The sequence below is a fragment of the Sciurus carolinensis genome, chromosome 13, assembly GCF_902686445.1.
Source record: "Sciurus carolinensis chromosome 13, mSciCar1.2, whole genome shotgun sequence".
Classification (NCBI taxonomy): domain Eukaryota; kingdom Metazoa; phylum Chordata; class Mammalia; order Rodentia; family Sciuridae; genus Sciurus; species Sciurus carolinensis.
Genome location: NC_062225.1, coordinates 68,643,532 through 68,671,499, shown reverse-complemented (window position 1 = coordinate 68,671,499; position 27,968 = coordinate 68,643,532). Strand labels below are relative to the sequence as shown.

Below are 27,968 nucleotides of genomic sequence, written 5' to 3'. Positions count from 1 at the left end.
TTTTTTTTTTTTTTTTTTTTTTTTTTGGTACTGGGGATCGAACCCAGGGCCTTGTGCTTGCAAAGCAAGCACTCTACCAACTGCGCTGTCTCCCCAGCCTGATTAGGTGTTTTTGATAAAATAAATAAATTAGTAATATCTTCTCCATACAGTTCCCTTCAAGAGAAATAAACAGAAAAGGAGTAATGTGTTTTAAATCTTCTTTAACCCTGTCAGGTTACATCCTTGTACTTTAACTGGCTTCCTAACTTTTGCAGTTAGTACGCCATAAAAGGAGTTATGTAGAAAGCAATGTGAGGCTAATTTTATAGAACTAGTTCTGGCAGTGGTCTCTCAGATATACCACTAATAGTGGACCACTAACTGCATTCTTCCCAATAAAAATATTATTTGGCCAGTAAACTTTCCATTGGTCAATGTAATACCCGTTTTATCATTTTTGTGCCATATCATTATAATCAAACTACCAACTAACTCTGGTTTTCTTTTTGTAGCTTTCCATTGTTGATTTGTAACAGAAATCAACAATCTGTGGATGTCTGTTTTATTGTTTCTATTTTGCCTGTGATGTTCTACTTTAATTAACAATTCACGTGGACATTATTGTTGACATGTCAGAAGTAAAGTAAATTTTTGTAAACTTTACAATAGCTCACTTTAAATTGTTTTGAAATTGATGCCAGAATCAAACTCTTGCCTGTGATTTAGTAGAAATAATACATAATTGAGTAAATCAAGCCAAGTAAATGTCTCTCTCTTGGATTCCAACTTACCTTAGTTATGTCATTTTTAGGCCAGCCATTGCCAGCTGAAATGACACTTGCCCAGCTTTTAACTCTCCTCTATGACCGAAAACTTCCTCAAGGTTACCGTTCAATAGATCTGACTGTTAAGTTGGGATCAAGAGTTATCACAGACCCAAGTCTGTCAAAAACAGATTCTTTCAAAAGACTACACCCTGAAAAAGGTATGTGGATGATGCTAAGTTAAATTATAGTCTTTAATACAGCAAAGATTTCTAGTTAATGGCTTAATTGTTTTATTTCCTTTCCTTTTCTTTTTGATACTGGGGATTTAACCCCAGTGGTGCTTTACCACTAAGCTACATCCCCAGCCTTTTTTTTTTTTGCGGTGCTGGGAATTGAAATTGGGCCTTGTGCTTGCAAGGCAAGCACTCTACCAACTGAGCTATATCCCTAGCCCCCCAGCCATTTTTATTTTTTGAGACAGGGTCTTGCTAACTTGCTTAGGATCTCTCTAAATTGCTGAGGCTGGTCTCGAACTTGAAATCCTCTATCTCGACCTCCCCAGTCACTGGGATTACAGATGTGCACCACTGCACCCAACTGACTATTTTTATTGTATCTGCTTACAATGTATTTTTCCTTTGACTTAATTTATAAACATTAAAAATTGCCATGATTTCATTTGAAAATTGTTATGTTAATTCCTCATATCATCACTTATATATGTACACATGTGCTTTAATTTCTAACGATACTGTGAGCACTATGTGAATTGTCATTTTATAGTCAATGTGAGAACTTTAGTTTATAGTTTACTGATACGTTAAATGTATTGAGTGGTTTTTCATGCATGTAAACATTTTTCCTCATAGAATTTGGATCATGCATTTTCTTTTTATTTCTTACTCATGTATTCCATTGTAGATGTGCATTTTTATTGCCTATTTTATGGTATGAATATAACAATTTATGTGCTGTATTTATTTAAACATTTTGGTTGTTTGGGTTTTCACTACTATAAATACTTGTAAGTAGTGTTTCATAGTGTGAGTATCATCATATTTAAATGTTGAGTTTTCTCATGATTAAAGTTCAATTTTTAGTTACTGGCTATTTTTGTTCTTCATTAGGGCATATTTCCTTTCCCCAATTTTTTGGTGGTACTGTGTGTCCATTTTTAAATTTTTTAAATTATTTACTTAGCATTTATAAGGTTCGAACATACTAACCTCTTGGTTTTCCAAGTAAGTATTTTAGAGTTAAACCAATATGGTAGAGTTTTTAGTTTTCAGTAAGAGAAATCTTTATCATTATTTTGCTTTTTCTAATTGGTATTTTCTCTCTAGTACTTGAGATTGAACCCAGTGGTGCTTTACCACAGAGCCATGTCCCTAGCTCTTTCCCCCTCCCCCCCTTTTTATACTAGGTATTGTTGAGTTTCCTGAATTGACTTAAAACTTCCTGTACCCATGCCACAAACTCGCAAATAGTTGGATTTCAAAGTGTGCGCCACCATACCTGACCGTAATTGGATACTTTAAATTATAATGTTTGCATATTACTTGCTGAGTCTTTTTTGAGGACTTTTAAAAACATAGACTGTAACTTACAACTATGCCCAAGGGACAGTACTTCTCCGACTTTAGCATACTTAGAAATTACCTGCAGAACCATGTTAAAATGCAAATTTTTTTTTCAGTAGGTCTGGTATAGAACCTGAGATGGCACATTGCAAACAAGTTCTCAGTTGATACCCATGGTACTAGTCCATGGACTGTGCTTTGAATAACAAGACCATAGAAGGCAATATCAGAAGGATCTAAAGGTCATGTTGGCATTTAACCTTAATACAGCTACGCCTGAATAACTGATGGAATTTGTACTCTTTTGTTGAGTAGACAGGGCAACAATATATGCTTTTGTAAATGGGAGGATTATCATAAAAACAGATCTGCATCACATTTGAGTGACACATGTGCCATAGGAGAAAAGTGGAAGAAATGAAGCATTCTAGACCAGAATGATCCTACTTAGAAGAAACTTTCAGATATAACATGGTTACATGTGTGTAGTTTGTTGAACTCTACTATGTACATAGTGGACAAATTTAAATCCTTATTTGAAACATCTAGTTTTTCTAGATGTTTAGAAGTATACAAAGTATGTTAAAAGTGGAGGCAGTAAGTAAAACGTTTTGCAGTTATCTTTTTGTTAAAATTCATAATGAAATAACTGTTTTGGAAATGGAATGAGCAAAACACTTCTCTGAGCAGTACATATTATATTTATGCTGATTCAGGGAAGAAACAAAAAAAGAAAATGCAAAGAACTTTATACCAGTGTATTTTCTATGAAGCAAGATTGACCTTTGTAGCTGATGTCTGTAAATTTTGTTTTACTATGCTGTGTAAATAGTGTATATAAAGGACAAATGAGTCCTAATTTACACCTTGTCTGGCTAGATGTTAAAGAGGTTGCCAGTATATGACAAAAGTAGAGTTAGTAAACTAACACATTGAGTACACTGTGTTAAAATTCATAGGAAAGACTGTTCTTAAAATGATACAGGAAGTGAAATTGTTGGAGTCATCTCTAAGCATTATAGGTGCATATATCTGACCCTGGGTTGATCAGAAATGAGAAGGGGAAGGCTTCTAAGCCAGACTCTTCCTGTTTGGAAGATAATTTCAAATTCTAGTCATTAAAAAAAAAAGGTTTTTTTGTTTTGGTTTGTTTTGTTTTGTTTTTTTTCTTCGAAATCTAGCCTTTGTTAAGTAAGTGTGTGTTCAGTTTATTCAGTACTACAGTATGTATAGTTGGAAATGTAAATCCTTGTTGAAAGCATCTTGTCTTTCTAGATGTTTAAAAGTGAACAACACATGGTAAAAGTAGAGGACTAAAGTAATGTCCTTTTAAGTATTTTTCATTACTACATAGAAATGATTGCCATTTAGGGGAATGGAACTGCTGAACTTGGAGAGTATGTTGAATGTTCACTGGATGGTGGGTGGGGGAAGTAGAAAGCATGTACAGAGAAGCAATCTGTGCCCCTACATTAATTCAGATTGTTTAGCCATTGTTATATGTGCATTTTAGTTGACATTGCAGGGTATTAAAGGATAAGTAAGTTCTAATGCCCAAAGTTTTAGAAGTAGCAAAAAAAAAAAAAAAAAAAAAAAAAGCCCTTAAGAACTGTCTCCTGGGAATGACCTTTATTAATCCACCTCTCGGAGCTAGGGATAGTCCTGAATTTAGTCACTGGAATGGTAAAGAGAGAAAAGGGGAAGGGTGAGGGGAGGTGCTCTTGGCTAGTATCTCCATATCTGGAAGACAGTTTTAGATTATAACCATAGATCTACCTGTGCAGTTTTGGTAAAGTACTTGTGTTTATTTTGCACAAATTTCATGCTTTATTCTACAACATCTAAGCATCTAGATGTCATGAGGTGACAATGTACCATAAAAAGTAGAGCTAGTGAATTAGCCAACTTGTAAATATCTTTTTGTTATAATCGATAGAAAAGATGCCATCTTGGACATGGAATTGTTGACCTCTGGGCATTGTGTATCAGGGCTTGTTCATTAGGCTGCAGGAGAGGGCAGAAAGAAGCACACAGGGAGAGATGGGAGCAAGTGTCCATTTGATGTGAGCCATTGATGCGTGTGCATCTTCTGACTATACTACGGAATACTTTAATTCACTGGGAACATGCTTTCTTGATATTTTAGTAATAGAAATCTGAAAATGAACCCTCCCAGAAACATGCTTGGTGCATTTTGTTATTGTTTCATTTTAAATTGAGCATCAAGGGAATGCATTATTTTAGTTGTAATTCTGCCTATTTGTCTGTCTGGAGGCCTGTTGCCATTTCTGTCTCCAGTGAAATTTTTGTCCCCAAGAAAGGATTACAATTTTTTGTAACAGATTGAGTTGGTGTAGTGAATTCATGGTTTTCAAAAATACTCTTGTAGTTTTGGGATTTTGAATTGGTGAATATTCATGACGCGTGGAAAAGCATGATACACATTAAGCTCTCAGTCACACAAAATGGGATGTTGTGTATGTATATGCAATACCTGGAGGGACATGTTCAACTAAGCTGCTTTTAACTGGATGACTTTGTTCTTTGCTTGTGTTTTTATTTTTCCTTCAATGTACATATTAACTTTTAAAAATAAAAGCTATTTTAAAAACCCAGCTCTTCTCTTACCCATTCCGTTTTTTGTTTATTTGTAGATCATGGAGACTTACTTGGTAGCTGTCCAGAGGATGAGGCTCTCACTCCAAGTGATGAGTGCTTGGATGGGATATTGGATGAATCTTTACTTGAAACCTGTCCCATTCAGTCACCATTACAAGTTTTTGCAGGAATGGGTGGACTGGCTTTGATTGCAGAGCGACTGCCCATGCTATATCCAGAAGTAATTCAACAGGTAAGATGAGACCCTGTTGTGTGGTTTTTGTTTGTTTATTTTTTTGTTTTGTTTTGTTTTGGTTTGTTTTTTAACTTGCATTAACCTTTTTGAAGTACTCCTTAATCTTTGATCATTATATAAATCTTTCAAAGGTTAGTTTGTACACAACTTTATGAAAATTAATTGCTTCTAAAGAAATGCTGTGGACAAACCACATTTGCCAAACTCTTCATGCTGTAGCATTTTTCTTGATTTTTATGACTGTCACATGAATGTTCTCATTTCTGTGATTCTTTTAGATCTGATATTAGTTACGGTTCTTGGAAATGGAAAAATAAAATATTGTGTACTGCTATCCGTATGTGTTAACTTATATTTCTGTTTTAAATGCCATTTCCAGTGTAGATATTACAAAAAGTATTAATTTAACCTTTTCACATGCTCATTACTGTGCTGTCATTGATGTATATACTTCCCATGCTTTTTTTTTTTATTAATAGTTGGGTGGTAGTGTAGGGCATGGAGAGTTGTAAATACAAAGCATGTTATGTTTGTTGAATGAGGTAGGGGAATTATTCACTCTCTCTCTGTACTTTGTGTGTATAAATTTCCCAGAACTATTAAAATAGTAACACAAACTGAGTGGCTTAAAACAATAGATATTCATCATTTATAGGAGGCTGTATGTCTGAAATGAAGGTGTCAGCAAGGCCATGCTCCCTCTGAAGGCTCTAGGGAAGAATCCTTTTTTGCCTCTTCATAGCTTCCGGTGATAGCTGTGAAGTTTTTGCATCCATTGTCTTGTAGTTACATTACTCCAATTTTCTGCCTATGTCTCATATGGCCGCCTTCCCTGTGTCTCTAAATCTTCCTCTCCTTATAAGGACCCTAGTCATTGAATTGTTTTCTCATACCAGTTTTACCTCATTTTAACTTAGTTACATCTGCAGAGACTACTTCAAAATAAGGTTACCGTCACAGTAAGGTTAAGACTTGAACATATCTTTTTGGGAGATACAACTCAACAATGCACAACAATACCTATTCAGCAAATGGCTGTTGCTTATATAGATATTCTACTATCAAAAAGTTTAAGATATTTTGATTTTGAGGTCACATATCATAAGGTGATTGGGACAGAGGAATAAAACTATTTCTTACTGGAAAAAAGGTCGTTACATAATTAGTCAAAAATTTGAATCAGAAGACTCCGCAAAGTTTTCAAAATTGTTATTACTCCATGGAAATGATTTTCCTAATTCAGTATTCAGTGTGATTTACTGTATTGATTAGTATTAGGAAGTGGAGTAGTGCTATAACAATGTACTGCAAAAAGTGGAAATAACTTACGACCTGGGTATTTCACAAACTGAAAGAATTTTGAGTAGCATAATTAACAGAAATCCTAGATTCTTTTGAATTAATTATTGGTAGAAATGTGAATAGTAAAGCCTCTGCCACTAAAAGCTCAGAAGGATGTGAGAATTATGATGGGGAAAGCCTACCCTGCCCTTAAAGAATACCTATATTGTCATAAGCAAACTTGATTGAAATACTGCTGTTAGAAATGCTGATTGTGACCAAGCTCAGTGGCCAGTAATCCCAGTGGCTTCAGTGGCTGAGGCTGAAGGATCAAGAGTTCAAAGCCAGCCTCAGCAAAAGTGAGGTGCTAAACAACTTAATGAGAACTCTCTCTAAATAAAATACAAAAAATAGGACTGGGTACGCCCCTGAGTTCAGTTCCCCGTACCTCACCTTCCCTGCCCAAAAAAAAAAAAAGAAATGCCGATAGTGGGCTGGGGGAGTAGCTCAGTGGGAAGAACACCTGCCTAGCGCGCATAAGCACACACAAGAACCTGGGTTCATTCCCAGTACCTACCCTCCCCCAAAAGCTGGTAGGCTTAGAAGGAAATGAGAAACAGGTTACTTAGAAACTAAAGGAAGGAAAAGAATTTTTGACAGATAATGTAGAAGCAGCACTTGTAAGTGATAAGTAAGTGATGCTGTTGGTTATTTAACAGAGATTTCCAAGAAAAATTAAAAAGTTACAGCCTGTTTTCTCCTTGCAATTTATAGTAAAATGTGAGAAAAAACAGATCAGTTGAGAGAACTATTAGAATATAAGCAGCCAGTTTTAACAATTTAGAAAATTCTCACCTATCCAGATGATAGAAGTTGCCAAAATCTGAGATTCAGTGTTAGAAAAACTCAAGGGAGAAAACCAAGGGTGTAGCAGGATAGCCTTTTCCCAGTGTTTTAGAAAATTCTAAAGGTCCTAGTACCCATTCACATACAGAGCTCTTTGGAGAGATTATACCTATTGTACATAGATCCCCTTAGTGGGTGGAATTCAAACATAGCTGCATTCTTATTGGCCAAAGTCTGATTCTTCCAGTCGAGCTGGAAGTTCAGGAAGGAATTTAAAAAGGAGGGAGGCACAGATAAAAAGCCCTGAATTCTGCATATAAATTTCTACACATCTTTAGTTAGCGCAGAATTTTGCATACATAGGATTTTTGAGGGCATTTCAAAACTGGAAGACTGAAAGGCCTATGCATATTTCAGCTGCTATCATAGAGAAGATAGAACTTGAGTTTTAGTCCTGTCAAGGACAACATATACAGAGTAAAGACTACTACTACTACTACTAGTAATAAAGGATTCACATTAGTAATAAGGGCAGAATCCTCCATGGTAAGGTCAGTCATCCACAAACTAATTACAAGAAGAAACTTAAGATCATTGCTATAATTTTTCACTTTAAGAAACTAGGGAAAAAAGGAGAAATTAACCCAAAATAAGAAGGAAGGAAATATTTAAAGTAAAATCAGAATCAATTAAAAACAGAAAAGAAGAGACAGAAACAAGAAAACTAGACATTTTGTTAGCTCAAATTTTAATAAAATTCATAAATTCCTATCAAAACTTTTAAGGGAAAAAAAACCCACAAACTGACCGAATGATACAAATGATAGCAAGCATATTATTATAGCTTATAATATTAAAGTAATATCATAATCAACTTTTTACTACCAAGTGTTTGACAATTTTAGATGTAATGGATAAATTCCTTGAAAAATACAGGTTACTGAAACCTAAAAAAGAAGTGTATATTTATGCACACTCATAGAGAATTAAGTCAGATACACATATTTTGTAATCCTTTAATCTTAATTACCTTATCTCTGATTTTGAAATCACATTAATCCCATGTTTGTTGAATTCAAACTAAAGCCCGTTTTTCATTAAAATAGAAGATTTGACTACTTGAGAAAATGTCTTTTTAGTCATTAAAAAGTAGGAAGTTTGCTGTACAAATATATAAGTATCAGAATTTAAGAGGACATTATTGTATGGCTGGAATACCATAAGCCCTGCAGTTGTTTTCACATAAATCATCCTGTTCATTGAATTTAGAATAATTCATTTCTCTTTTCTGTTTCTAGACATTAATCAACATGAACAGGTTCTTAATAGAGTCTCTTTATGAAATTTATTTTTTATTTTTTTTAATTACTTTTTTAGAGACTGACAGACCTTTATTTTATTCATTTATTTATATGTGGTGCTGAGAATCCAACCCAGTGCCTCACACATGCTAGGCAAGTGCTCTACCACTGAGCCACAACCCAACCAGAGTTATTTTTAGTATACCAAACAAATAAAACATTGTTACTTGAGCAAAAGTATATATTTAAGCACTTTTCAATTTTGACTTTTTGAAGTGTATAATACTTTAAAAAAAAATATTTATTTTTTATTTTATTTTAATTTTTTTTTGCGGTGCTGGGGATCGAACCCAGGGCCTTGTGTTTGCAAAGCAAGCCCCCTACCGACTGAGCTATCTCCCCAGCCCATTAACCAGTATTTATAAGTAAATATATACTTTAAAAATAATCTGTCATAATACCTTAGAAATTTAGTGTGATAATACTTTTGCTATTTACATAAATACCATTTTATATTCTTCGAGTTTGCTTTTTTTCTGAACCTCTACTCTGAAATTAATGTTTGTTGATGCCTGAACCTGTAGTACTTTATTTGTATTGCCCTTATGTGTACTATATTGTATAGATGTATACAGTAGTTATAGAATAGTAAGTATTCTTTAGCGCATTGATTATTTCCAATTATTTACCATAATGAAAAAAGTTGTTATGAAGAATTGAATACATCTCTTTTTTTTTTTTTTTTTTGTACCAGGGATGGAACTCAGGGATGCTTAACCACTGAGTCACATCCCCAGCCCTTTTTTATATTTTATTAGAGACGGGTCTCACTGAGTTGCCTTCACCTCTCTAAATTGCTGAAGATGGCTTTGAACTCTAGGTCCTTTGGCCTCAGCCTCCTGAGCCTCTGGGATTACAGGCCTATGCCACTGTGTCCAGCAGATGCATACCTAATTATTGTAAAATGAAACTTTTGTCAGTGTGACAAGAGAATGGGAAGTGATTTATGATAGTGTTTTTATTTTTTTTTTTATTATTATTATTATTTTGGGTTCCAGGGATTCAACTCAGGGACACTTGACCATTGTGCTATTTATCCATGCCTATTTTGTATTTTATTTAGAAACAGGGTCTCACTGAGTTGCTTAGCACCTGGCTTTTGCTGAGGCTGGCTTTGAAATTGAGATTCTCCTGCCTCAACCTCCTGAACTGCTGGGATTACTGGCGTGCACCACTGCACCTGGCAGTTTTAATATTTAAAAAAAAAATTTGTTAATCGTAGATGTACACAATGCCTTACTTTAAGGGGTTGTTGTGGATCAAACCCAGTGCCTACATATGCTAGGCAAGTGCTTTACCACTGAGCTACAACCCCATACCTTAATTTTGTTTTTGATTTTGCTAAGGTTGAAAATTCTTCACATTTCATCTTGTTAAAGAATATGAATGTAATAAACCAAGAGCATTTTGTTGTTGTTTTCATCATTGAGAAATAATCCTAAAGAAAATTGAGTGATGACCAAAAGGTAAATCTTTGTAACAAAGTACCAATTCCTTATTATTGTAGAGGTACTTTAGTGGTAAACTATCTTTTAGTGCATATAAAAGCACTTTAAAAATTTAGCTGAAAAAAGATGTTAGAGTAGATTGAACTCCTGAGTGAAAAAGCCTTGAACAGCTTCTTACAATTGGGGTATTTCACTTTCTGTCATCTTTGCCTAAACTTCCGTTGTCAGATCAAACTGCTGATATCAAAATTGCAACTGTTTTATAGGATGCAGGTACATTTAGTGTAGCTGTAAATTAGTTGATTAATTATATGCATATATACACACATTTCCTTCCTCTGTGGGACCATTTTAGATGAATGCTGGGAGAACTCTTAAGGTTTGCTTTTATTCATTAATTTACATACTTTAGTGGGGAACTTCTAATTTGTATCCACTGAAATATTCATAGCCGTACAAGAGAAATTGATGTTTAAACAAAATTAAAAGTTTCTATGGCAACTGTGGTTAGAATTTCCCTTAAAAATTAAAAAAAAAAATAATGGACTGGGGTTGTGGCTCAGTGGTAGAGCACTTGCCTAGCGTGTGTGAGGCCCTGGGTTCGATCCTCAGTACTCACATATAAATAAATTAATTAGTTAGTTAATTAATTAAAGGTCCATTGACAACTAAAAAAATATTTTAAAAAGTTTTAAAAATCATTTTATAGACATGAAGCTTCTTTACTCCTAAGTGCAGAAACCTCCCTTAATATAATTACAGTGCAGTTTTTAAAATCAGGAAGTGTATACTGATGTGTAGTACTTTATGCCGCAGATCTAATTCTGATTATGCTAGTTTTTCTAATAATGTTCTTTAGGACCAAAAGAAAATTCATTTTTCTTTTGCATAGTTTGAGGGTAGTAAAGATCCAGGAGCCAGTTCTGGATCATATATTACATTTTATTGTCTTGTTTCTATAATCTTCTTTAATCTGTAACATTCCCCTATCATTGTCTTTTAGCGGCCTTGATGTTTTTGAACAGTGCATACCAGAAATTTTGTCTGTATATGAATTCACACATATACATATATGTGTTTATAGATGAATTTCCTAGATCTGTTTTCTGATAGGTACTGGAAGCAGACACCCCCTAACAGTGTCAGTTTTCACTAGAAGAAATCAGAACTCAGTGGGCGCCATGGTACACACCTGTAATTCCAGCTGCTCAAAAGTCTGAGCTGGAAAATTGAAGTGATTCAAGAGCTGCCTGGGCAACTTAGCAAGAGACCCTGTCTCAAATTTAAAATAGGACTAGGGATGTAGACCAGTGGTAGAATACTTGCCTAGCATGTGGAAGACTCTGGGTTCATTTCCAAGTACCACTGGAGAAAAGAAACCAGGACTCCATGAACAAGTTTTAGTGAGCCTGGAGTTCCATGTTGTAGTAGAAAGCAAGGAAATGCTTGAAGAAGAATGGGAATGTGTTGAAAGGAGATGGAAGCCTGCTTTAAGGAATTCTAGTGACAAATCTGATTCTACTTAGACATCAAAGTAACTAATAGTAATAGTAACCCGTGTAACCTATAGAGTTAAAATCCATGCTGATAAAAATACATACATACATGGAAAATAAATGAATGTTTTTCCTTATAGTTCAATAACAACTAATAAATATGGAAAGAATGATAGAATTAAGAAGTCACACTTTGTAGTTCCTGAGGTAGGTAGGGTTTCAGGAAAGAATTATAAAAATGCTAATATCAGCAAATCAGTTTGATGAGAAACAAGGTATTTATGTAATCTCAAAGATTATCTACAGATATTTAATTACAAAGCAGAAAATATAACTTTAATATAAAGATACTAGGGCTGGGGAGATAGCTCAGTTGGTAGAGTGCTTGTGTTGCAAGCACAAGTCCCTGAGTTCGATCCCCAGCACTGCAAAAAATAAATAAATAAATAAATAAATAAATGAATGAATAAATAAAGATACTAGTAGTGCCATACACATGATTTCATGTACTTTCTGGTGTCTGGATGCTTGTCTCCTTTTTTATTCTTTCTAATCCTATATTTTAAAGAGATTATTTGAAGTCTTTAATCTGAACCTGATGTTGAAAGATATAAACAGCCAAACAACTTTTTTTTTTAAAGGTGAGTGCTCCAGTAGTGACATCTACCACTCAGGAAAAACCAAAGGATAGCGATCAGTTTGAATGGGTGACCATTGAACAATCAGGGGAATTAGTTTATGAAGCTCCAGAAACCATTGCAGCTGAGCCCCCACCTATCAAGTCAGCAGTACAGACCATGTCTCCCATACCTGCCCATTCATTGGCTGCTTTTGGATTATTTCTTCGTCTTCCGGGCTATGCTGAAGTGCTTCTGAAAGAGAGAAAACATGCCCAGTGCCTTCTTCGATTGGTATTGGGAGTGACAGATGATGGAGAAGGAAGTAAGTGTTTAGTGTTATTAATTAAATTTATCAACATATACATGAGTAGATTGGGTAGAGTTACTCAGATCATCACTTGTTATTCATCATTTATTTCTTTCATAGTTCAGCTATTAGATGATTTGTTGTTGATGGTAGCTCAGTTTGAAGATAAGATGTAATAAATTGTAAAGAACTTTCTGTTTTGTTCAAAAACATATTTACTGAGGGCTTACAAAACTGCTAGACAGGGGCTAAGGATATAGCTCAGTTGGTAGAGTGCTTGCCTGGCATGCACAAGGCCCTGGGTTCAATCCCCAGCACCACCCAAAAAAAAAAAAAAAAAAAAAAAAAACTGCTAGACATCTTTGGAGTGATTTAAACGTTCAGTAGTGTTTAAGTAGTCTACCTTACCCTCAAGTAGCAAGTGTCTTCCAGTCATAGCAGTGACCAAGTACATGCAGATGAAACAAGTTATTAAAGGCCTTGAACATACTTAAGTGTAATATGGATACTCACAAGCATGAGGTTATTTCTTTACTACCCAGCATTGTGTGAATGAAACTGCATAGGAATTTTTTGCTGGGGCCTTAAAGGATGGGTGAGATTTCATTGGGAAGAGTTATTTCAGAAAGAAGGAATGGTTTGAGCAATACTTGGAGGCTTAGTGTACAAGAGAGGGGATAAGTTAGCTGATAAAATTTTGTACAAAAGACAGTACCAACAGCTTACTTTAAAAGCTGATATTGGTAACATGAAAAGTCTTACTAAGAACCTGAAGTTTTTTTTTTTAAATAAAAGTGAGGATTTATTAAAATATATTATGCAATAACACTTAAAGTGAATGTGGTGGCAATATTTAGATTAAAGAGAACAGAATTTAAAAAATGGTTATATATAATGTTATATAATAATAATGCAGAATAATCATAGAAAGTTCATGATTATTTCCACTGGCTTGGTGTTATTATTTAATAGAAAGGAAAAGAAGATTGGTTGACAGGGTGGTCTAGCAAAGTAGTTTTTTTTTTCTGGAGGGAGGGGTACTGGGGATTGAACTCAAGGGCACTTAACTACTGAGCCACATCCCCAGCTCTCCTTTGTATTTTATTTAGGCAGGGTCTCACTAAGTTGCTTAGCTCCTTGCATTTGCTGAGGCAGGCTTTGAACTCTCAATCCTCCTGCCTCACCCTCCTGAGCCGCTGGAATTACAGGCATGTGCCACTGCACCTGGCTAGGAAAGTAGATTTTTGCTTGGGTTGTATCTTTATTCACTCAATGATCATTCTAGTAATATTAATAAAAATAAATATTTTCTTACATCATTTTTAAAACATACTTTGGGTCGATTTCTTTCATATGTCATTTAGAAAGAATATTTTGTTAAACCCTACTCCACAACATACATTTAATCCAATAAAACTGTGAATTTATATACCTTAAAACTCTGAAGCTATCTCTTATTCAAAGTACATTTTATTAGGTAGCTGAAGGGGTAAAGTCCATTGTATTTTAACATTACATTGCAAGACAATAGACCTTAAAAAAGAACTGCTTTTGTGCCATTTCATTAATTTTACTGAATATATGATGACTATTTATTAAAAAGCATAATTATGGGGCTGGGGATGTAGTTCAGTGCTAGTAGGCTGAATAAATAAATAAATAAATAATTTTAAAAGCATGATTATATCCTTTTCTGTAATAGTCTCATTCACCATTCATGTAGCATTGCTTTCTTTGCATGTAACACTTATGACTAAAATATAGTAGAAAACTGTATTGCTAAAAAGGAAGTGATTTCAGTCACTCACTATCTGTTCATAGTGGAAACTACTCATAAGGCAAATAGTTACATTTTTACTATGGCAAGATGCTTTTAATTCTTTTTTAGTGATCAGTTTAGTTTGAATTCTAGTTCTATAATAATTTTTATATTATCTATAGCTATTGTATGCATATATTTCAACCGTTTTTGGAATTTATGTATACTGTGTCCTACAGAGCTTTTTTCCTGATACTATTTGTGATTAAATGTGAAAATATTACTATTCTATCTATAGTATTTACAGTTTTGTAATAAATTAATTGATATAATTTTACATTACATTGTCATTCAATTTTTGACCCTGATGGTAGCTCCATATTGTGTTTTTAAATATTTTGAGTTTGAGTCCTCTTTTCTTTTCAATCTAGGTCATATTCTGCAATCTCCATCAGCCAACGTGCTTCCAACCCTTCCTTTCCATGTCCTTCGTAGCTTGTTTAGCACTACGCCTTTGACAACTGATGACGGTGTGCTTCTTAGGCGGATGGCATTGGAAATTGGTGCACTACATCTCATTCTTGTCTGTCTCTCTGCTCTGAGCCATCATGCCCCACGAGTTCCAAACTCTAGCCTCAATCAAACAGAGGTAGGTTTAATTATAATTCTTTAGTTTATTAGAAACGAAATGATGTAGCCCATTTGTGTACAATGAATCAAAATGCAGTCGGTAAAAAATTAAAAGCTAAATTAAAAAAAAAATTTTTTAAATAAAGCCTTTTCTGAAGTCGTATTTCAAAGGTTTGGGTATCCCTTTGTACACTTAAAATAAGGGTATTTAAAAGAGAAACTATAATTGTTTTGTGTATTCGGCTTCTTCAGAAAGTCACAAATTAGCCCATCTACTTGAAAAACACAAAAAATTTCAGAATTTTAATAAACTTTCCCATTTGTCAAGATATTTTGAATTTATGCTGTGATCCATTTTCCTTTCCTTTAATGAACTTTAGGGAATCATACTATTGAATGGTAAGTTCTGTTCAATGTAGTAAGACAAGAAAGAACAAAAATAGATTGAGAAGGACCTCATTATTTCTAGATTTTTTGATTGTATTTTTAGGAAAACCTAAAAATAATCAATGGCTTAATGGATTAGTGAGGATGCAATATATAGAGACAGTATATAAAAATCAATTGTTCCATCAGTTACAGTGGTGCATGCCTTAATACCTACAACTTGGGAGGTCAAGGGAGGAAGCTCACAAATTTGAGGCCCTAGGCAACGCAGCGAGACCCTGTCTCAAAATAAAAAATAAGAAGGCCCGGGGATGTAGCCTAGTGGTAGAACACCCGTGAGTTTAGTCCCCAATACTCAAAAGAATGAATATATGGAAATAACTGATTATTTAACAATAACAGGCAAAAAAAAAAAGTTTTCAAGAAATTTTTTAGAGTAGCATCTGAAATAGAAGATTCCTATGAATACATCCGAAAACTATGTACAAAATCTCTTCATAAAATACATGAATTTTTCAGAAAAGCACTTGAAAGTAATGTCTTTGCCTATGTTTATCTCTAGAAACTACAACAGTACAATAATATTCTTTTCCAAGTTAATCTATAAGTTTGTTACGATCCAGATTTCCTTTTGGAGTAAGTTGACAAGTTGATTGTCCATGCAGTTTCAAAGAACTACAGGTCTAGCCATCTCATACTGCCATAGATCAAAGTTTACTGTGAAACTGTAGTGCCATTACAAGGATAGATAGAAGTCTAGGAAAAAGTAGAGACTAAAGCCCATATATAAATGATTATCTGATATATGACGTGTAACTGCAACATAATGAATTAAGTATAGTCTTATCAATATATGGTAGTAGATGAGTTAATATCAGTATAGAACAAAAAAATCTTTAAGCTCTGCTGGATTCTGTAAGCAAAAAGTAATTTTAAGGGGTCAATAGATCTGAATGTTTACACTATATTAAAAATATATGCACCTGTAATCCCTGCAGCTTGGGAGACTGAGGCAGGAGGACCACAGGTTCAAAGCCTGCCTTGTCAACTTATCAAGACCCTAAGCAACTTAGCAAGACCCTGTCTCAAAATAAAAAATAAAAACGGGTGGAGGTGTGAATTGGTGGTTAAACACCTCTGGATTCAGTTCATGGTTCAAAAAAAAGAGCAATACCTATTTTATTAATAAAACGCAATTATGATGGATTTTATAGTAGGGTGCTAAAAAGGCAAAAGAAGGAAAAATTGAAAAAAGACAATTATGTTAAAATTGATACGTAGTCATATATTTTTGAATATAATATTTGGATGTATATATACTTTATGTTATGATCAAATCATGGTAATTAGCATATCTGCCACCTAAAACAGATCATTTCTTTTTGATAAAAACATTTAAAATTCTTACTTCTAGTTATTTTGAAATATGTTATTGTCAATTATAGTCACTCTACTATGCAGTAGGAACACTAGATCTCATTCCTCCTATCTAACTGTAACATGACCAACCTGTCCCCATCCCCTATCTCACTTAAGGTTTGTTTTCTAACATCATTAAAAACTGCTAAAATGAAAAGGTGAGCCACAGAATGATACATCGTTAGATAGGAAGGTGATTGATAGATCCAATAAAGAACATACATCCAGAATATGTAAAGATCTTCAAAAAGGCAAAGGAATACAACCCAGTTAAAAAAGGGTGAAAGTTTTAATGGCATTTCCCAAAAAACTATGTAAATATCCAATAAATGTGAAAAGATGATTTCCTTTATTAGTTATCAAAAAAGTACAAATCAAAACTTAATAAGTGGCAAGTATATCTTAATAAAAATCAGGATGATGGTTAACTTTGTGGAGAAAAGAGGGTGTGAGGGGAACATGGAATGAGGGGACTTTCTGGGGGACAGTGATCCAATTCCTGACCTGTGTAGTTAATAGTGTTTACACTGTAATAATCCATTAAGCTTTACATGTTTGTTTTGTGTTCTGTTTTTTTGTTTTGTTTTGTTTTGTTTTGTTTTATACCAGAGTTTGAACTCAGGGGCATTCAACCACTGAGCCACATTCCCAGCCCTATTTTGTATTTTTAAATTAGAGACGGTCTCACTGAATTGCTTGCCGTTGCTAAGACTGTCTCTAAACTCGTGATCCTTCTGCCTTAGACTCCTGAGCTGCCATGATTACAGGCACGCACCACTGTGCCCAGCTCTTTCTGTGTGTATCTTAACTTTACTTGAGAGATTTTTGTTTCAGTTTTGAGGTGTGATCTTGCTGTGTTCCCAGACTGTTCTTGACCTCTTGAGCGCAAGTGATCTTCCTGCCTCACTCAGTCCCCTGAGTGTTGGGACAGGCACGTGTCACCTGCACAGCTTGATATGTTATTGTTTAGATTTTTTTACAAATAAATAGCTGAGTTAGGGTTGTAGCTCAGTGGTAGAGCATCTGCCTAGCATGTGTGAGGCACTGGGTTCATTTATCACACCACATATAAATAAATAAAATAAAGGTCCATCAACAACTAAAAAAAATTTTTTTAAATAAAAATAGCTGTTTTTAGTAACATTGATTATTCTAGAAAATGTTTATCTGGTAATGGAATTTTATTCATTTAACAGTTTTTATAAAGTAAAAGATGGAATTTCTCAGTCATATATTCACAGTACAAATATCAATTTGTAAAAATGGTATTTCTGTACTTGGTGCAGTGAGTTGTATCTGTAATCTTTGACTCAAAGAAAGCTGAGACAGGAGTATTAAGATTTCTAAACCATCCTTCACAACTTAGTGAGACTTTGTCTTAAAATAAAAAAAGGGCTGAGATATAGTTCACTCACTGGCAGAGCATGACTGGATTAAATCCCCATTACCTTTGCACACCCCCCAAAAAATTTTTCTGCATATGATTTTTTCCTTAGCCAGTATTTCCATGGAAACAAAAAGTATTGATGCTGCTTGTGAGTTCCTGTTGAAACTAACATTTAATTGCAAATGTTTTGAGGGTATGTGATATGTTGAATTTAATGGAAATTCTTTACAGAAAGATTCTTGTTCCAGAATTAATTTTACAATTTCCATAAATAATAATAAAGAATTCACCTTTATGGCAGGAGGGGAGGGGTGAGGTTTATAATTCATCATTTTCTGTCTCCACACCATTCTTATTTTTAATATTTGAGGTATTTCTATACTTGACATTCTGAACAAGAAAGAAATTAAGATTTAACTCCTGTAAATAGTAATCTCAATTATTATGATTGGAAACATCATTGTGATAGTCTTTTTGCTGGGTTCATTCTAAAAGAATCTGGCTTATCTCTGTTTCCTTTTTCTGTTTTCTCTGTCTTGGAGTCATTGATTGATTCTTTGGACTCTCAAAGTGATTTGAGATGATTTTTTTTTAATTTATCATTTATTTTTTATATTTCCATTTTCCCCTTCTTTCCCTTTGAAAGTACAGTTTGCATTCTGTCACTGTGCATTTACCTATACTAGATATTTCATATAAATGGAATTTTACAATATATTACATTTTCCATCTTCTTTCACTTAGCAAAGGTTTTTTTGAGGTTTATCCACATAGCGTGCTTTAGTACTCCATTACTTTTTATGGCTAAATAATATTCCATTGTATTTACTTGTCTATTCATCCATTAGACATTTGGATTCTTTCTGTTTTTTGACTATTATAAATAGTGCTATTATGACCACATGTATATATGTCTTTGTTTTAATACTAATTTTCTTTTCTTTGGGGTGTATACATAGAAGTCATAATAATTCAATGTTTAATTTTTTTTATAATCTTATAACTATTTTTCCATAATGGCTGAACTGTTTTACATTGTCAGTAAGAAATATTTCTGAAGATAAATAAAACCCATAGTAATAAATTTTTACTTCTTATTGCCATAAGCCACAGGTGTCAAGCTCTCATAACCCTACATCAACAGAAGAACAGCAGTTATATTGGGCCAAAGGAACTGGCTTTGGAACAGGTTCTACAGCTTCTGGGTGGGATGTGGAACAAGCCTTAACTAAACAAAGACTGGAAGAGGAACACGTCACCTGTCTTCTGCAGGTAAATTTGTGAAGACCATATTATAGCTACCATTATTTTCTGTATTTGTACTGATGGACTCATCCAACTCATCTTCAGCTACTTTTATGCCCACTTGTACTCTCTTCTCCCAGTACATTCTTAGATGTTATTGACAAAGATTGCTCTTCCCTGCTTATGATTCTAAATTTGTTCCTTCTCAGTTTCTTCACTGAAAGGAAGCTGACAAGTATAAAATTCTTCTATAACTGGAAAATGCACATATCACCCTTCTTCTAGTCATCATCTCATTTTAACATGTTGTATCTGGACTCTTGTATTAAATGTTATCTGTTTATTTACTTTTTATTGTTAATAGACATTGAACTCTGGGCTTTGTGCATGCTCCACCAATGAGCTACATCCCTATCACCATTATACTTTTGTTTTCAAATGGTCTGTGATGCTTCTAGGGTCAGGCAAGTTGAACTAGCATAAAAAGCCTTGATACCACAGAAGTGAGAAAGAGAATTAAAGATTAGTGTTAGTTCCTGCATCAATTAATTGAAGTTTATAAAGTCTTTTTGAGTGTTGCTTTCTGCATTTCTAGAATGATACAGTCAGAGTAATATAGACATCTTAAGATCCCAACACTCTCAGACTGTTATCTGAACCTATTCAATAAAACACTGTGTATAATATGAGTTGCTACTAAGCTTTTAAGTTTGTGCCCTTAAATGAATCACTTCTCTGTGTGTAGTCAAATATGGTGCACCATGCTTTGTCAATAACACTCTCAGGCAAAATAGATCTTTTCCTTTTGAAAATTTAAGCAGAAGGTATCTAATTTTCAAAACATAATGTAAGATATTGAATAGAAAATATGCACTTTTGAATATTCAGATTGAATCTGTAACGTAATGTACACGTTTTTAAAGTATGCGAAGCTAAAATCCAATTTACTTCGAATAATTTAAATTTTCAGGTTCTTGCAAGTTACATAAATCCTGTTAGTGGTGCAGTAAATGGAGAAGCTCAGTCATCTCATGAGAGTAGAGGACAGAACAGTAATGCCCTGCCGTCTGTACTTCTAGAGCTTCTCAGTCAGTCCTGCCTTATACCAGCCATGTCATCTTACCTCCGAAATGATTCAGGTAAATCAAACAGTTACAAAACTTCGTAATTGTTCCTTTGAAATATCTTTGTGGATGAATATTTTTGTTTATTTTATCATTATCAACTTAAATAATAATAAGGTTTAATTGGCATAGTCAGTGGATTTATTTCTTAATAATTTTTCTGAAAATAATTGATTTTAGTGCCCTTAATTCAATATTGTGCCATCACCTGTTCTAGAACTTGGAATAAAAATTTTCATGATTCCTTTGTCTTTGCCTATGAGCATATGTTTCTTTCTTTTAATAACCAAAAATGATAGAACAAAGGCTAGAAACTTCATGACAGTATGTACTGGTTTCATGATCAAAATGTGCTTAATATGGTGGAACCTCTATGCATTTTATAGTTTTTTAAAATTCCAACTATGAAATGATACACAGTAGGTTCTCCTCCTCAAGTGGATTGAACCCAGGAGCTCTTTTCCATTGAGCTACATCCCCAAACCTTTTTTTATTTTGAGACAGGGGCTTGCTAGGTTGCTAAGGCTGGCCTCAAACCTGTGATCCTCTGTCTGAACCTCTTGAGTTACTAGAATTACAGATACACACCACCACACCATGTTAGACAATAGTAATATCTTTTGAAGAAAGATAAGTCATTCAAGTGCACAAGTACTTAATAATAAAGGGATTAATTTTTAAATTCAATAAAAATATCATAGGTACTTATTTTGTCAGTATGCAACTGATTGGTATTAATTTATTATTTCTTTTTTGTGGAATTATTTTTCAAGAATTGTGTTCTTTTCAAAACAGGCATAGAAAGTTATATGAGACTCAGAAACACAATATTGACAACAAAAACAAGTAGTTCACTTCTTTGAATCAGGACCTTTACGTTTGATTTTTATTTTAACTGTTTTATTCTTACCCTTATCTCTTTTAGTTTATATTATTACTCATGAAAGTAAACATTTATGCATTTTACTAGTTTGTTAGGAATATATAAGGAAAACAGTGGAACTGAATCTCAGAGTAGTCTAGGTTTGTGGCAGCTATGTTGCACAGTTTGGTGGAAGGAAAAGGTACTTGTATTTGAAAAAAAATTACTGCTTATATTCTCTACTATCATGGAAATTATTGTGCTTCAAAAGAACATCAGTCTGGCTTAAATTTCTTCATGAAGGTATTGAGGTGATTGTTATTAAGACTTTTTTTAGATTGACTTGTTTCATACATCAGATTTTTTTTAAGTAATGACACATGCAGAATGTTTTGTGATTAAGTAAAATACTGGATATTATATAAAATTTAATACTGGATCACATAGAACAGTTGAATAGAGTGAGAAAAGGTTTCTCTTCTCATTTTCTCTATCATTAAAATTTTATTAATCCCTTTAACTTTCAAGAAATATTGCCTACCAAAACAACTTAAATTTTTGTGTTTTAAAATTCACTCTTTGTATAACACTGAGCAAAATTTTATCTTTATGGTTTAGGATCAAAAAAGTTATTATGCAAACTATATAATATTTAAAATAATCAGTTTATATAAAAGTGTGCTTTCTGATAAGATGTGTATCTTAATGCTGGTTATGGTGGTACACATCTGTAATCCAGTCTAAGGGAAGAGGATCCTGAGTTGTAGGCCAACCTAGGCAAATGAGCCCAACCCTGTCTTAAAACGAAGAAAAAAGAAATGGTGTGGTAATAAGAAAGGTATAATATTTGGTAATCTTATGTGATAGATCAGAGTTTGATTTTTCTTTTTCCAACTTAGTATTTTCCTACAATAGGAATTTCTTCATACTGAGTTTAGATGTTCGTAAATCTGGTATTTTGTCTAAGTGATGATATAATTTTAAGTCATACATTTGAACTTGAATGTGATACCAAAAATTTATTTTGAAATAATACTCTTAAGCCTGCTTGGTAATGCACATGTGTAATCTCAGTGTCTCAGGAGGCTAAAGCAGGAGGATCACAAGTCTCAAAGTTAAAAGGGCTGGGGATGTGGTTTAGTGGTAGAGCACCCCTGGGTTCAATCCCTAGTACCCCCAAGATGATAATAATAATACTTTAAGATAAATTAGTATAAAATTGTTAACTTAGCTGTGGTAAATAGGTTAGATGGCATGCCTCTTAAATGATGCTTTCAGTAATAGGAGTATTATTCTTGAGTTTGGAATATTTTCTGACTTTTAGTTTGTGAGAAGCAAGGTAGGTCAGGAAAATATGGCCTAATATTTTTTATGTGTAATAAGTAAGTGTAAGTTAATTATATAATTATCAAATTTAGCTAAAATATTAATTATTAACTTTTTAAATTGGCATTTAAAAATCTGAACAAGTTATCTCGCCAGTTTTCCTAAACTTCATAAAATGCCTATTTTAGAAAATTAGTCTAAAAGTCCATTTCTAAATTTTGTAATAATTCCATTTAATTTATTATTGGCAATGTTTTTTAGGTTATAGTATTCAGCTCAGAATCTTTTGCTTTATTTAGTTGTCATGACTCTATTGATTCAAAAAAATCTGAGTTTCCAACCTTTGTCTTTTTTTTTTAAATATTTTTTTAGTTGTCAGTGAATCTTTTATTTTATTTATTTATATGTGGTACTGAATAGTGAATCCAGGGCCTTACACATGACAGGCAAGTGCTCTACCACTGAGCCACAACTCCAACCCAGCCTTTGTCTTTCTTGATATTAATATTTTTTACAGAATACAGGCCATTTATAGAAGATTCTCTAAGTTAGTTTTGGTTTTTGGTTTTTGTTTTATGCAGAAAGGGGGTCAAACTCTGGGCTTTACACAGTGTTAGCTGAGCTATATCCACAATCCAACAGGTTGATTTTTAAGTGTGCAAACAATACTAATAATTTTGCTTGAGACCTTGGATTTAAGGGATGAGAATGTTTACTTACAGTTGCTAGCATATTCAAAAACAGAAACCAAAGTAATAGGTTCTTGTAAGAGCTATAGGAAAATACTACATATTTCCATTCTGTTACATGTTTTTAAATGATTGATGAGCAAGACAAGAAAATATAGAGACCTGTAGTGTTGGTGCAGTCTTTTCAGATTAAAGACTGGTTTTCTGGTAACCTTTGATTACCTAATGTGGTTTCTTGCCTTTACCCTCATTCCCCTTTGCCCTTTTCTCCTGGTGCTAAGTAGCTATTTTGCAGATATTTTAAACTTTTCTTCTTAATTACTGTTAAAGATCGATATGAGTACCAGAGTTTGTTCCTTATTTTAATAAAACCTTCCCAAGTTTTCAATGGAGAAAGCTCACAATGTAGCAGGTTACATAAGTCTATTCTATTTTGACAGAAGTTTTTAAATTGGCCTAAATATTTTAAATAATAATACTATGCTGGCCAAAAGGATCAACAGTAATTGCACATAAAGTTGATCTTCACTTGTAGCTCTGAACATCTTTGCATCAAAGTTGGAAAGAGAATATTGTCAGTTGCAAAATTATTACCAGAATAGAGGGAGTATACAAGTTCCTTGGGGAGAAGGACACCCTTTTTTCAAAAATGACTTCTAACAATTCTATAACTGAGACACTGATCCTATTCTCCAGAGGTAGGTAACTGATTATATTTAGCAATTTAGTCATTAAATGATTCTCTTAACAGTTATTTTATTTGTAGCATAATAATGACTATGCCATTGTTTTAACCAATTTGTTAATTTTAGACAGTTACTTTTATTTGTAAAATCTTAAAATTTGAGCATTTATGTATCCAGACCTTTAAACTGGTTTAGTATTGTTGGGATAAATTCTGTACATTTCATCTTTTGTGAATTCACTGTAGCAGGAATATTTAATAATGACATAATAGTAGTTTTCCTACTATGATCTTCTTTTTTTTAATTTTTTTTATTTTCTGGGGACATTGGGGATTGAACCCAAGGGCATCTCTGTCACCGGCTACTTCTCCAGTGCATCTGTGATTCTTCTTTTTCCTGCCTCAGCCTCCCAAGTAGCTGGGATTATAGGTGTACACCACCACGCCTAGCTGCTATAACCTTTTCATAAATTGGCTTCTTAGTATAGGCCTAAAAATGGGTGGAGAGGAAATTTAGAGACCTGTTTTGTTTAAATGAATGGAAACCTTTTTTAAAGTGTTTGGTGCCATAGTAGTATGATTTTTCATATTTAGGCAAAATTACTCAGATTTAGCAAAGGTTTTGCAGCATGGTTTCAGTTATTTAAGATAGAAGAATGAATTTGACACTAACCTAATAGTTCTTTTCATGATAGAAATATGTTAGTATTCCTTCTTGGGGTTTGCACTTTTAATTAACAGTGAATCAATAACATAATTCTGTGTTGGCCATCTATATGTAACAAACTAGAAATTTAAAACATATAATAATTTGGACTTTTCTTCCAAGAGCCAAATTCAGTAAGATCAGTGAGACAGTTGGTCTGAAAAACAGTACAGAAAAAAATATAAATAAAACAATAGATTTGAAGCCACAGCTTCAAGGTCAAGGTAGGTGGTGAAACAAGTAAGTGTATAAAAAATTTTAGGATAGTTTATCTCCAGTACCATTTTTCAAAGGAATGGTAAATTCCAAAACATATAAGAGCTCCCTTTCTCCACACTCCCATCAACATGTTTTTACTTTTTGCCTTTTGATAGTAGTCATTGTAACTGGGATGACATTTTTGTGGTTTTGCTTTGTATTTCCCTGATGATTAATGATGTTTAATATTTCTTCACGTATTTGTTGGTCACTTTTATATCTTGTTTTGAGAAATGTCTATTCAAATCTTTGCCCATTTTTAAATTGGATTACTTTGTTGTTTTTCTTGCTGTTGAGTTCCTTTTATATTCTAGATATTAACCCCTTGTCAGATAGTCTGTAAAAATAGTCTCTGAAGGTTTTCTCTTGATTGTTTACTTTGCTGTGCAGCAGCTTTTTAGTTTCATACAATAGCATTTGTCTAATTAGTGCAACCACTAGAGGTTCCTCAGCAAAATGAAAATAGAATTACCATATGATGCAGCAGTCCCTCTACTGTGCTTGTATGTGTGCACATGTCCATAGCCAAAAGAAATGAAATCATTTTATCAGATTCTATACACCTATGTTTTCTGCAGCACTATTCATAATAGTCAAGATATGGGGAAGGAATTGACCAAGATGTTCATATGACAAATAAATGGATTTTGAAAAGTGACATATTTGCCATTAAGAAGATGAAATCCTGTCATTTATAGCAACATAGAAGAAACTAGAGGATTTTACGTTAAGTGATATAAGCCAGGAACAAACCAAGTGTGGTGACACATGCTTAAAATCCCAGCAATTCAAGAGGATGAGGCAGGAGGATTCCAAGTTGGATGCCAGCCTCCTCTTTTCTTTTCTGGTTCCAGGAATTCAATGCAGGGATGCTTAACCACTGATCCACATCCCCAGCCCTATTTTGTATTTTATTTAGAGACAGGGTCTCACTGAGTTGCTTAGGGTCTCACTAAGTTGCTGAGCCTGGTTTTGAACTTGCCTCAGCCTCCCAAGCCACTGAGCCTAGCCTCCTCAATTTAACAAGAATCTGAACAATTTAATAAGACCCTGTCTCAAACTAAAAAATAATAAGGGTTTGGGATATGACTCAGTAGTAAAGCTCCCCTGGATTCAATCCCCAGAACAAAAAGAAAAAGAAAAAAATGATGCGAGAGAAGGACAAATACCACACATTCTCACTCATTTGAGAAAGTTAAAAAAAAATTGACAACATAGAAGTTGAGAGTAGAGTCATTATCAAGAGAGAGGCGGGCTAGAGATTGTGAAAGGCCAGTAGGTAATGAGCCCCCAAACACAGTTGGATGGAGGGAAGTAGTCTTATTGTTATATGACCCAATATGGCAACAATATATTTCAGAGTGACTGGAGACATTTGAAGGATTCCAACACAAAGAAATGATAATATTTGAGGAGATAGAAATGCTAATTACCTTGATTTGATCATTACATTGTAGTATGTGTATTGAATTATAATACTTTACCCAATAAATTTTGAAAAACATGTCAAACAACAAAAAGAATGAGGGAGAGGAATGGCGGTTTGGCTTAGTGATTGCAATTGCTTAGCATGCATGAGGCCCTGGGTTCAATCCCAGCACATACCCCCCCCCCCCCCCAAATAATAAAGAGTGATGAAAATGCCATAGAGAGAGAAAAGGCAGTTGTTTTCATGAGAGATTTCTTAGGTAGATGACAAAAATCTTCATACAAACCATGTGTTTTAATTTTTCTCTCAACTTTGATTTCTACTTACTATAACCAGGTAATTCTGAAAACCACATTTGTAGGTCATGATCCTTTTTCCTCTAGTCTCTATTGTAGCTAAATTTATACCATTTAGTAAGCCTGCATTTGCCCCTCTGACCACTAGATGGAGATCCTGTTTCATTGTTAGAAATATTTGACCGTTGCAAGACAGAATATTATTTTAGAGAATCACTTTCACTTCATCTCACTCCCATTTTGAAAAATGATATTTTCCTTTGTTTTCAGAAAACAATACATTAGGTCTTAGGGCACATTATATTATTTACTCTGTTTAAATTATTTTTAGTTGTAGATGGACACAATATCTTTGTTTTGTTTACTTGGTTTTTTAAATGTGATACTGGGGATCTAATTCAGTGCCTCACATGTGCTAGGCAAGCCCTCTACCATTGAGCCATAATCCCAGCCCATATTTACTCTTAACCTAATGGGTTATGCTAACAAATCCTTAGTGTTAGGAAATCTGTACCTTTTTAGTGCCTCTTTCAAACTATGGAGATATCATTTCAGAGTTGAAAAGGAAATAAGCACTATCCTGAGAGATACTTGTATTTCTGGTCAGAGGAACTGGGAAGGAAACCTCTCAGTTACAGAAACTGCGAGAGAGAGCTCATGAAGAAAGTTGGAGAGAGAATTTACAGAATTTCTGTAACTGAGGTCATGGATTTAGGGGAGAAAATGCTACAGAAATAAAAGTCTTATTCCTATCACATCACATGAGGATGCATATGATCAAATGTATTGATGGTGATGTTCATTCATCCTGATCACTTGGTTAAGGTGCTATCTACCAGGTCTTTCCAATGTGAAAATTAGGAAACTCTTTTTTCCTTTCCAAACTCCATTCTTTATATGATTGTCACTAATTCCCACACACTCAGTGGGAAGGGAATGAAGCACCATCTCTTGGAGAGGAAAGTTTATTTAGATTTTGAAATGTCCATTTAGAATTTGGAATTCTTTTGAAAGAAAGGTTTGTCTCACCTCCATATTTGTGCAGTCAGTTATTATATCCCCATGAGTTTGTATTTTGTTTATATGTGTGTTATGTTTCAACATTAACATTTTCAACAGCCTTTGAGTATATAATTAGCACATTATAAAATTTATGTATTTAACATGTACAGTTCATTGGGTTTTAGTATTATTTTTGAAGAACTGTAACGATCACTGTAATCT

The 27,968-nt window shown here is 33.8% G+C and overlaps 1 protein-coding gene across 1 annotated transcript in view; it reads left to right on the top strand.

The window, feature by feature from the left end:
- The window catches only part of Birc6 (baculoviral IAP repeat containing 6), a 212,846-nt gene that overhangs the window by 144,240 nt on the left and 40,638 nt on the right, over window positions 1-27,968 (top strand). Inside the window, 6 exon segments of the mRNA XM_047521886.1 lie at window positions 794-967; window positions 4,984-5,180; window positions 12,257-12,557; window positions 14,733-14,950; window positions 19,232-19,396; window positions 20,340-20,508. Coding sequence (XP_047377842.1) covers window positions 794-967; window positions 4,984-5,180; window positions 12,257-12,557; window positions 14,733-14,950; window positions 19,232-19,396; window positions 20,340-20,508 — 1,224 coding nt within the window.